This window comes from Chaetodon auriga, chromosome 17, assembly GCF_051107435.1.
Source record: "Chaetodon auriga isolate fChaAug3 chromosome 17, fChaAug3.hap1, whole genome shotgun sequence".
NCBI classification, from domain to species: Eukaryota; Metazoa; Chordata; class Actinopteri; order Chaetodontiformes; family Chaetodontidae; genus Chaetodon; species Chaetodon auriga.
In genome coordinates, this window is record NC_135090.1 from 20025258 (window position 1) to 20037683 (window position 12426).

Below are 12426 nucleotides of genomic sequence, written 5' to 3' on the forward strand. Positions count from 1 at the left end.
TTGTTTTGTTTTCTGTGAAGTTAACATGTTTCAATCAATATCATTGTGTTTTGCACTACAGGGCCACCATAAAAACTTCCTTTTATGACTGATCATCATGTTCATTCTTCTCCATAGACATAAATTCAACATGTGTGTTATTCCAGAGCTTTAATAGACCAACTGTGACAAACATTGCAAACTTTACACAAACCATGAGATTCAAATGCTTGTCTGGTACAGTAGTAACAGGAAATGAGGTAATGAGGGCCTCTCTGGGAGTGCACAGCATGGAGAGTGATGCACTGACCCGTGGCAACCCAGACAGGTCCACTGAACTTTAAAGGTGAATTGGATCAGGGCCCCTGCCCGGCCGCTCAGCCAAAAACCTCCTGATGAGGGCTTAGTGGCGGCAGTGAAAGCAACCTAATGAGTGAAGAGTAATCAACACTATTACCGGGCCTCGCGAGCGCACCCAAGCTTCAACCCGGCAGGCTGTAATGTCATTTACAGCCGAACTACAGGCTGATTCACTGTGAGAGTGACTAATCAGGGGAGGGGAGTATTAGTGAATTTAATGGCTTTAGTATAAATCTTTGCCATTGCTTGGCTGAAGGGAAAAAGGCTTTGATTAATAAGCTGCAGTGGGTTTTTTTCACCCGGGTCTGTAACCATCTGGGGCTCTACCTAAACTGATGACCTCACCGCATTTCACTGGCTGCGGTCCATCCTGAAACATGTCCCTGGCAATCACAGAGCAGTGCCAAAACAAAGGCCAAGTCAAGAGCAAAACCTACGGGGTCACCGAGAAGTGAGACACAAATTAGACATGTTTGGGTCTGTTTCTGAATTTTCTTCTCATTGTTGTAATGACACATGAAACTGGGTTTGAAGTACGAACGAGACCAAAAATAAAAGAAGTTAAAATAAACTGAAGAGCAGAATTCTCTGAGTTCATCACTGCGAGTGGCCCTTCTTACATTATAGACACTCACTTGATTCACTGTATATTAATACTTAAGCAATAAAATAATGAAATATCCCTAAATCAAGGTTCACCTACTTGCTGTTTCTGGAGCTTTTCCACCACCACAGGTATATCACTGCTCATACAAAGCCAAACACCTGTTATCATATGGGCAGAAGTCCTGACAACAAGATGCTTTCATGGAAGGACAAGAGATTTGGTCAAAGTCTCAGGACAAAGCAAGCTAAACATTAAATATATTTAATGCTTCACTGATTATTGTAAATATCTGCTTATTCCGAATCTGATGATCTTGGAACGCTCCAAAAACACCTGTTTGGAACATTCCACAGGTAAACAGGCTCATTGGTAACAGGTGAGAGGATCATGATTGGGTGTGAAAGGGGCATCCTGGAAAGGCTCAGTCGTTCACAAGCGAGGATGGAGCGAGGTTCACCACTTTGTGAACACATGATTGGATAAAGGATAACACGGACTCAGGAACATTTTGTTAAACTGTTCTTTTGCAGATGATTGCATCCTGTTTTTATTTGCTTCACACAACATCGCAGCTTTTCTGGAGTTTTTTGGTTGTGCAAATAGTTTTCAGGCTGGTACTGTCGTCTCCAGGCCTCCTGCAACAAACAGAGTTCAAAAGTTTAAACTCCGCCGGGATCAGCTGTCGGGACACTTTAAGCAACTTACGGACTTATGCGGCCGTAATCCTTTGTGTGTAACTGATTTAATGAACAAAGTGAAAACAGAGGGTTGATCTTCTAATCCCTCAAATACTACAAGCTACTTGAAATACTGGTGCACCACATTTCTCTCCCTTGATGTTAATCAGGACTGTAAATCCACAGATTTTAAGATTCTGACTTATCAATCTTTGAGAGCAGAATAAAAGAAAAGCAAACTGTTCGAGGAGGATCTGCAATATATCAAACTGCATACTTTAAGATGGAATCTCTGTTAAGTGGTGTGTGGGTTGTGTGAGTGTGTGTGTGTGTGTGTGTGTGTGTGTGTGTGCTGCATTCTCCGGCATGTGAAGGGGATTGAGTTTCATAAGGAGATCTGGTCGTTAATTCGCCTGTTTATCTTGATGCAGAGCTCTGGACTAAATTTGAGTGTAATATATGATTCTCCCTGACACGTTTTATCTTCGCCGACTTCTCCATCCACCTCCTCCTTCTCTCCTCAGCTTCACCCCCCCATCCTCCTCCTCCTCCTCCTCCTCCTCTCGCCTCCACAGACACACTCATCCTCCTCTCCCTTGCCAAATACCTTCCAGTCCAAAAACACCCAATTCTGCTGGTTATCAGTCTAATGCATCATCACTCCCACTTCTCACGTTAGCTGGGCTGAAGCTAATCCGTGTTTATCCCATTAAAAAGTTTTACAGGTGCTTTGAAGCAGTTTGTCATGTTTACCTCCACAAAACGAGACATCGCTTTAATTCAAGGCGTCACTTTGGATCAGGAGGAAGTGTTGATGCTCTGCAGCTGCTGCAGATGTAATGGACCAAGAAGAGCCGTGCCGGGTCTGGTTCTACAAACTGCTCTGATGGTTTATGTTGGCCCCTGATCAGGATCCAGAGTCCCCCTCTCAAACGTTTTCACAGTGCATCATGTTGACTTCTCCCTCACTCAGCACCAATGGGTATTTGTCACTGTGTTACAGCCTGGAAAACACTGCTTTGGCAAATATTTTATAGGATTACAAGTTGTTTGTTCTCTGTAGTTTACATTTGAGGACTTCACTCCAGTCAGCCACCTGAAAGCCTTTCGTTTCTTACGAGCTTGTAGTGCCACCTTGTGGTAGAACTCAATGGCTTGATTACTCTTCTACAAATGCCCTCAGGAGGATGTGCTGCAAATATGCGTGCACTGTATGGCCAAAAGTGTAAAGACACTTACTTTTTGTGTAGCTTTGGTCTGTGGTTTGTGTTTATTACCGTTTGAGTTGAGCAGCTCAGCTCCAATTAAGTGAAAAGTTAATATTTATACTTTAGACAATAGTTGGCTCTAACTTTGTGGCAGTTTGAAGTCTGTTTCCTGTTTCAACAGGTCTTTATAAATACGGTTCTCCTAGTTTGGCGTGGAACAACATGTCTGGAAAGCCAAATGTGAGACAGGCAAACTGAAAAGTTTCATGTTTTCACTGGCTGATGATGAGTTATTGTATGTGTTATGTTACTTTCTTGTATGTCCTTTACAACTGAGCATCCCTGTCTGACCTCACTACTGTTCTTGTGGCTGATCTGTTCTGAGGACAGATCAGGTTCCAAAGTCTTTGGGAAAGTCTGCCTAAAAGAGTGAAGACTGGTGAAGAAGTCATTTTAATGCCCTTTGTCTACGAATGACAACTTCAAGCCCCAGATATGGGTGTAATGTTCAGGTGTCCACATATTTTTGGCCATACGGTGCACATCACAACTACAGAGATACAACAGTTTAATTCAATAGTTATAAAACTCAGTAGTTTGTACTTATATCAAAACATTTGCACATTATTTACAGTTCATTATTTACTTGTTATTACAGAAAACTGTGATGCAAAAACATTTAAATATTAAAAATCTAAAACAACAAACGTTTGTTACAGTTGCCTCAACTACATTCACAGAACACCTGAACAGACCCGAACTGCTAAGTCTGATTTCCTACCTTCCAGGTATACCACTGATTTTCATTCATTTATTCGTTATAAAAAGAACTTGCAGACCTGAAACTTGCTTTAGATAGTTACTCATCAATCCAAGTGAACATTTCATCCATTAAAAATTTCAATTCCAGGATGTTTGGACGTGACACTCTTCAGAGTGAGCTGTACAAGTCACTCATTAACCTTTTCACAACATCCACATGTGCTTGTCATTTGTCTCCAGGGTTTGATTCCTGGAAAAAATGCTTGAGTGCAGATGTCTGAGCATCGCTGAATGCACCACGTAAGCACTTTCAGACAGTTCGCTGTGATGCAGGAGGTCACGTTTCCAGACTCCTCAGCTGGACACTGAACTCACAGTAGATCACTGTGGTTCACAGGAGACAGCAGTTTGGTGAGTTGCAGGTAAACGTCGGTCATGAAGTCCAGGTCAAACTTGATATAAATTTGGTTGAAAAGAATATTTTTAGATGCAGAGGTCACATTGAGCTTTTTTGTATAGCAGTATTTGAGTGCCAAGCGGGTTCAAACCACTGTTTGCATTCAAATGCTGCTGAGAAACTGGTTCTATGTAACCTTCAGTCCATCTGTTGGTCTCTGTTCACTACGAGGCGCCGATGTCATCGTAGTCATCCTCAGATGGAGGGTTTTGGTCGGGGCTCACGGGGGAGTAGATGGGGCCGTCATCGTCATCACCTAAAGATCAGACAATAGCAAAGATCAGCCACTCGTATGGATCTCACTGTTGTGGATCTGTTGCTGTAGCATCTGTATCATTTACTTGAGTTGTGCGGGTTCGTTGTGTGTCCACAGTAGACGCTCAAGGGGTCCGGCTGGCTCGGCCCCGGCTCTGTAATTTGTGAGAGCACGGGTCATGTGTCTAGTTTTCATGAACTTTTGACTTTTTTGAACCCAGGTTCGCTTTTGTCTTTCACATCCTCCTGCTCAAAGAAGTGAAACAGCTTTCAGTCGTGTGTTTTCTTGACTCTGAGCGACAAACGCCCACAGATTCAGTTTAGGGACTGCACAAAAACCATTGTGGGTGAGGACCGACGCTTATTCCCATTACTGCTGAGAGTTACAAGGGAAATTTGATGCCACTCTCACTTCTCCACGGCAAATATGAAGCTATAGTTAGCAGCTAGGTAGCTTAGCTTAGCATATAACTCTGTATTTCTCAATATGTTGAAATATTACTTTAATATCATAACAGAAAAATACTGTAAAAAAAAAATAAATAAAAAAATACACTTTAGAAGTGGAGAAACTTCACAACAAGACAGTAGTTGAAGGGAAGCAGGTGGATGAAGTCGACTGACCGGGGGTGACCATGACGTAGCCGTTTGTGTTTTCATAGCACTCCCCAGAGGAGGTGCTGGAGGTATCGAACGAGTCCACGGAGATCTTTGACACTCTGGCGTATTCAGCGCCGGCGGGGCCGCCGTCATAGCCTGGAAAGGTTCCCATCACTTCATTTTTGGGATCGGTGCCTGAAAAATGAAAATCAGATTCGAATATTAAAGACAAAGAATAATTTGAAAGACAAAAACATTAATTATCTCTTGTAAAATCCACAAATGGTGATGGTCTTTCTTTCAAAGCAACAACAGGCCTGTTTAGAGACTGCACAAAGTAAGATGATAAACTCCATTTTTGATTACAATAGAAAGAACCCCTTTAATTATCAGGCATTTTAAATCATTAAAATGGTTAAACATTGCCAAGACAGAAAAATCTTTTAACATACCAGACGCCATAAGCATAAAGTATAATAGAAGGCATATAGTCAAAATCTATATGGTTGTTTTGGACCTGAAGCTTTTCAATAAGTGAAGATAAAATTTGGAACAGTTTACCAGATAATGTGAGATAACATGAGAATCTTTCTTATGACAGAAAGGAACCAGAAACCAACGGATGTAAGATTTCCTTGTTCAATAACGGTTAAATGTAGCTAAAACTAAATGATGTTTGGTGAGGACGTTTACATCCGCGCACTCCCACGGTGGTAAAGGTGTTCAGAAAGTGGAAATACCATTGTGATCTGGGCAGGGTAACATCTTTGCCTCTTTGACATCTCAGAAACAACTCAGTGACTCACCTTCCTCTAAGAGGCTGTCGAGACCCGATGGCTTCATCAAAGGGTTCACGTCTGTTTTGTACCTCTGAGAATCTGGATAGAAAATGATGCACACAAAGCATCGTCTTAATCACAAACCACCCTGCAAACATTCAGTGCATTGATCTGCAAAGACTGCACACACACGCGCGTGCACACACACACACACACACACGCACACACAGCAGGGCAGCTTCAACCGCAACACAGCAAGAGAACATGTTCAGAGGCAAAGACTGAGAAACACACAGGAGCAAATACAAATGGAGAGGAAATAAAAGAAGGCAGCTCACTCCGAAAGGTTGACAAAGGGACAGACGGGTCATTGCTTGGCTCATACTGCTCATAGTCTGTATCTACTGACGTGCTGTCAACACTACTAAGCTGGGTCCAAAGATACCTGGGATTGGAGGGGACTTTTTGAGACAAACACAGAAAAAATTAAACAACTTGCCGCAAACCTTCTCACCACTGTGCATGTGTATGAATATGCATATATGCAGAGTACAAAGACAGAAAAGATGTGTTAGTATTAACTTCTGCTCACACATTCAGGTTTTTTATCTGTGATATTCTCGGGAATGTTCAGCCACTGACCGTCGTTCTGAGGCACGTTGGGGGTGACCTTGACGAGGTGGACGGCGTCCTGGTAGCTGTTGTGATGATGTTCGGAGGAAGGCCGCGGGCTGGTGCGCGTCTGCTGGAGCAAGAGCGCTGTGGACATAACAACCAGGATACAGATAATTACTGCAAACTGCATGAAAGGTTTAACTCAGACCGGGCGTTTAACTGTGGCTGGAGTGTCTGATAAAGCAAAGCCCTAAAGGATTCTTTAATCTAAAATGACTTAAAACAGGTTTCTTATCATATTTGACCATTAAGAGTTGATAGTTACATATGAGGCAAAACGTTAATCCCACATGAAAAAAATTCTACTTAATTTTTACCTTTTGAAGAATGTACTTCAAATATACTTAAGTGTACTCCAGCAGTCCTTGAGTAACACTTGAGATAAATACTTGCAAAATAGGCTTTTACAAACTTTAAGTGTACTGAAGTCCACCAGTTAAAATCAGGAATCATGAGCATTAAAACACACACAGGACAACTGTATCATATCACCAATGTGCTGGAAATTACTTAAATACACTTCAAACTAACTAACTTTAAGTATGCTAATAGTATACTACTTGAAAATAATTATACTTTTCATAAGTTCACTTCATTACTATGAAAAATATTTGGAATTTAGCACACTTAAAAAAAGTACACTTAAGTACAATTTATAATGTACTTACAATAAAGTATACTTTTTATAAGTACTTTAAAATACCACTTATATATTAGTATATTCATTTTTAATATATTTCAGTAGACTTCAGTGACATCTATTTAGCAGTACACGTTTAAAAGTACATGTCAAACATACTTTAAATTAAGCACTAAAAGTAAAGGTGTACTTGTACTGACTTTTCTAAACTCAGATTATATTTCTAACACACTGAAGTTCACTCCTTTTTGACCTCAGATGATCTTCATCAGAAACGCACTGAAGCTCAGTTACATGACCGGTTTTCATTGACTTTAATCTGGTGAGACTGACGACGAGCACAAAGCGTCTGGAACTGAAGTCACAAATCAAAAGATAAAATGCTAAAATCACAGATTTCTTTTTTCACTTTGTTATCCAGATGAAAGGAGCAGAGGGAGTGAAGCACCGACCGTGTCTTCTTCTGTAGTGGCAGCAGAGCACCGTGTTTGTGATGAGAAACACGAGGAGCAGGAGCGACAGAGAGATGGTGCCGAGAAGCTCCATCGACGGCGCCGAGAAGCCTCCGAGGGGGCCGGAGGTGGCTGCACCTTCTGGGATGGACAGAGAGGAAAAACACGCGTCGTTTCCTTTGAACGCCCTCCTGTGACTTTTACAACATACTGAGACATATTCTGCTGCCCTGCTTCACTCTCAAATAAGCCAAATAATACTTAAAGTCTCATTTATAAATAGAAGTTTATTTAATTTGGATGATAAAACTCAAATATTTACCAGTCGTCCAGCTGATTCCTACGGTTGTGTTAGCTGAGGTGGCTGTGGTGGCTGCAGGAAACCCGAGAGAACCTGCAGGACGGAAAGAGTCTTTTGGTTCAACGCAGCTGACAAAGAAGAAAGTGAAATAAATACACTTTGACCTGATTTATCTGTACGATCATAGAGCGCAGCCTTAATTTCATGTATCTATGAGAATTATATGATTCTGCAAATACTGAACAGCAAGTGATTAAATACAGGGTGGGTGAGGTTGAGAAAAAAAGCCATTTAAAGCTCTTTCTTTTGTTCTCAGTTATCTAATCATGAATGAAATCTATGCGACTTGAAAGGGATACAACACAGATTAATGACTTTAAGTCCACAAATAAATAAAAACAAACAACTAAATACCTAAAAAATGATGACAACACGCAGATAGAAATTCATACAGGAGAAACTAAAGAAAATTAACTCTTATAAAAGAATAAAAGCCATTTTCATCTCTGCTTTTGATTCCTGTTTTGTACATTTTCTATGAGTAAAAATACATAAATCTACATATAAAAAATATTTCAGACAAGCCTCACACTTTACCGTACTTAAGCCAAATAATCTGGTTTTGTTGCCTCATATAAAGCAAATTTAACTCATATATTTCATTAACAACAGCAACATATACCTCAAACACACTTCTTTAACAACCACAAACTAAACGCTGTCACCCACCATTACAGATGACACCGGACGCTTTGGAGGACGCGCACAGGTGGGCTCTGTTGGCGAATTCTTCGCACTGCCACAGACTCTGCTCGTTTGCAAAGCACAGGTAGTACCACAGCGACCCGTTGTTGTGGGTGAGAGGAGGAAGGAACTGGGAGAACTTCACTGGCTCGGTGCCACACTGCAGCATGGAGCACACCATGGACGCCATCTCTACATTCCAGCAGTTATCACACACCGTGCCCCAGCTGCCGTTACGGTGGATCTCCACTTTCCCGGAGCAGCGGTCCAGACCTCCAGTCAGTCTGAGGGCTCTCATCTCTGCACACGGAAAACACAAAGTGTGAAAGTCTGTTGTAGATTAATGTTGATTTCATATCAACAACTGGATGACCCCTCCTGACTTCGGTGATCCCCTGACCTGATCATCAGGTTGTCAACAACTACTGGATGGACTGACATGAAATTTGGTAAACATTCATGTCCCCATAGGAACAGACTGCGTTCATTTTGGTGATCCCTTAACTAACAGCTAACACTGTCATTGTTAGCTTGCTGATGTTAGCATTTAGCTCAAAAGTACAGCCTTACAGAGCTGTTAGCATGGCTGTAGACTCTTGATCTTGTTGCGCTTTGGACTTTTTTGCTAGTTTAAACAAAATAATCTTCCAAAAGAAAGAAAGAAAGAAAGCTTCGTTCTTGAGTCCACTTTCTGTTTCTGGGGCTTTAAACCACTCCAGAAAGCTAATAAGTGGATTTGGAATTAAGATTTATTTTTCAAACTTCTGTTTCAAAGGTCAAAAATGAACTCAGTCTAAATCAGTCAGTTATTTTTCTGTTCCTTTTTTTCTGTGTGCACGAATATGTTTTTGAACTGAACAGTGACCTGAGCACACCACACCGGCGTCCTCCTTGTGTCCGCAGTCAGCCTCGTCCTGTGCAGCCGGACAGGCCCACAGGTTCTCCTCTTTGCCCGTACAGTTCAGCTCGTCCAGGTGGACGGGTCCTCTGCCCGGGGGGAAGGAGCCACCCTGTCCCGTCACGCTGAGGGCGTAACCGCAGCCGAGCTGGGCGCAGACCACGTCAGCATCCTGCAGGTCCCACTGGTCGTCACACACTGTGCCCCATCTCCCATTCGTCCACACCTCCACCCGTCCAGCACAGCGGTCTGATCCTCCTGCCAGCCGCACGGCCTGGTGGCCTGAGGACATTATCACGCTGTCAGCTATTCTGATTACGCTGAAGGGCAGAGATAAACCGGGAAGTAGTTTCACACCGGTTCATTCGATAACGTTGCAGAGAAAAATCTTACCACAAACAGCTGAAGCAATCACCGTGCAGTTACTTCCCACGCCCTCTGAACAGTTCTGCAGACGGCCATCTTGGTACAAACAGTTGTGAAAGCAGGAGGTGTTGGGAGGTGAGCTGGTTTTGTTCACATGAAAGACGCTGCCACAGTCAAGATCGTGACAGATCTGTTCCACCAACACATCTGCAGAGGTGGCCGGTAATGCCACCACCTCACGGCTCCTGTTTCCAGGCATCCTGAGCGTGAAGCTGCATTTACCAGCGAGTTCGTGAATGTAGGGATCAGCTGAGGACACACAAAACGATTTATGTGATGATTATTCCAGTAAAACTCAAAAGCTGGTGTCAAGTCGAGTTCTCTGAAGCCTTGAAGCATCAATGAACAGTATTGTTTCTGTGTGTATTCATAGGGCAGCAATTTCAGTTTGTCCATCATGGATTATTATTTATTCAATGAAATTTTCTAACGTGAATTTCATATTACTTTAGGATGGCATAGAGATTAAAAGTCCATTCAAGCCCTTAACAATGGAGTTCACACAAGGCTAATTAAGCATTAACTATCACCAGCAGGTAAATCTCTCTGTATCTCACAGTATACAGGAATACTTCAGTAAATGTATTTGACTGAGATGTTTCTGGGACAAACTGCGCTGTGGAGGGTGCAGTTGACGACAAAGCCACACTCAAGCAAACAGCAACAAAGCTTGCAGAGCAAAGCGTGTGTGTGGGAGAACGCTTGCTTCTCTCACTGCTTGATTTGCACCTGCAAAGATCACCGAGATGCGTTTCACAAGCAGGTCACCCCACATCCTGTGATAATAAGAGCGAGGATATTCAAACATGCTCTGTGTTAAGTAATTATCCTGAATCTGGACAAAAAGCAGTTTGACAAAATCTGGTATAACGATGTGTTTGTGTATGTGTGTTTGAGAAAACGAGAGAAATTATCTTCCCCAATGACACATTTTCACTGCAGAAAAGCGTTAAACTCACTGTTAGATTCCTCTTCCTCTGCTCTCACGTGGACATCAGAAGTGTTTGTTTGAGTGGATGAGTTTTGTAAAGCTGAAATGAGAAAAGAAAAGTAACAGTGTGAACATCAAGGCTATAGAGGCTAACACATGACACACCACATCAAACGCAGCCGCCACAGGACTTTGAGGAGTAACCACTTGACCCAGTGTCAGATTACTATGATTCAGACGGAGTGCAGCACACCACGCCACCAGCAAATTACTGATCGTAATCTTCCAAATTCTTGTCGGACTCAGTTTTGCCTCTGACACCAACTTCACGTTTTCTACTTTTAAGCACCCAAACAAAAGGATTAAAATGATGCGGTTCAGTGACATGAAATGTGGCGCGTTCCTACCGTCGTGCTAAAAGATTAGTGTTGAAAATAAGGATTAGAAAAATTCAATCTGAAAAATTCCAGATTAAAAATTCTAAATATATCAATCAATGAAAATGTACACTAACATGTATTATCCACGTTTCATCCAGAACTGTGTTTTTCCATGTTTTCACCTTTTGATTACTTTTAACCTCCACATCATCTCTGAAATAACATTTGAATTTTCTTCAAAACATTTTCTTTAGAGGACTATTTTTTGTAGCTCCAAAGCTACAAAAAAAAATAAGAGCAAATGTAACTAGACCGGGTGCCATTTTAGATTTACATAAACAATAAATTTACACAAAATTTCACAATACTTTCTCCAGGTGTTTGCAAAAAAGAATTATTCTACCCGTCAGCTAGCTGTTTCTTTATCCATGTTAAATTTACAGGGTTACTTTTCTTTTGATAAATAGTGGCAAAAATATACAAATAAAAGAAAAGGCCAGCTTCTACAATTTTCCTTCACAGACAAGAAAAATCTTCTTTCAGTTATTTATAATTTCCATTGATTTTCCCCATTCAATAACATAGTTTATGGGCTGCTGTCCTTTCAGCTACACTGGATTCAATTCAAGTAAGAATTACTACTGGTGTTAATACAATTGGAAAAATAGTATTAAATAAAGTTTGAACATTATATCGCCAAGAAAAAAATCTATTATTGTCTCTGCTATAGCCAGTTTCAAAAAAGTCATAATAAAGTCCGTAACTTACAGCCAAACCGACAGTTTCTGAACACCTTTAAAATAAAGTTTCTACATGTATAAAACTGTATATATTACCTCGGCAAAGACAGCTCAGCTGGACAATTAAAACGCATTTCACCAGCTTCATGTTGCAGGCAGAAGGGAAACAGCGTCTAAAAACTCGAACTGCGTCGCTGTGAACATCCACCGAGCGCGTCTGCACAAACTGCGGTGGCTTCCTCTCCTGCTCCCTTTATAATCGATTGACAGAACTTCCCACTTACCGCAATGCATTGTGACAGGAAGTGTGATCCATGGCTGTGCCACTGATACAGTAATATCAGGACTGAAAACACATTCACGATGCTGAAAACATCCCCTGACTTATTTTGTCACATGGCATCATTAACTCAATCAATTTACGATACAAATCTATTTACAAATTACAAATTTACAATTCGCCTTCTTCTACCTTTACATTTCTAAAGTTGAGTAAAATCTTCGCATCCTTTGTATAAAGTGGACTGAATTAACAATATGTAGTGACTGAAAGTT

At 41.4% G+C, this 12426-nt stretch overlaps 1 protein-coding gene across 2 annotated transcripts; it reads right to left on the minus strand.

Moving 5' to 3' along the window:
- Positions 1-3484: 3484 nt before the first annotated feature.
- Positions 3485-12041, minus strand: LOC143335519 (T-cell differentiation antigen CD6-like). Of its 2 annotated transcripts, XM_076754999.1 has the most exons (13): positions 11968-12041; positions 10780-10851; positions 9788-10069; positions 9362-9676; positions 8482-8796; positions 7774-7845; positions 7452-7592; positions 6327-6443; positions 6023-6145; positions 5712-5783; positions 4930-5100; positions 4392-4460; positions 3485-4306 (listed from the first exon to the last, which is right to left on the minus strand). In XM_076754999.1, exons 1-13 carry the CDS (start codon positions 12017-12019, stop codon positions 4215-4217), a joined length of 1893 nt encoding a protein of 630 aa, XP_076611114.1. In that variant the 5' UTR covers positions 12020-12041; the 3' UTR covers positions 3485-4214. The 2 variants fall into 2 exon arrangements, with proteins under 2 accessions (XP_076611114.1, XP_076611115.1); XM_076755000.1 differs by lacking the exon at positions 6023-6145.
- Between the last annotated feature and the right edge of the window lie 385 nt (positions 12042-12426).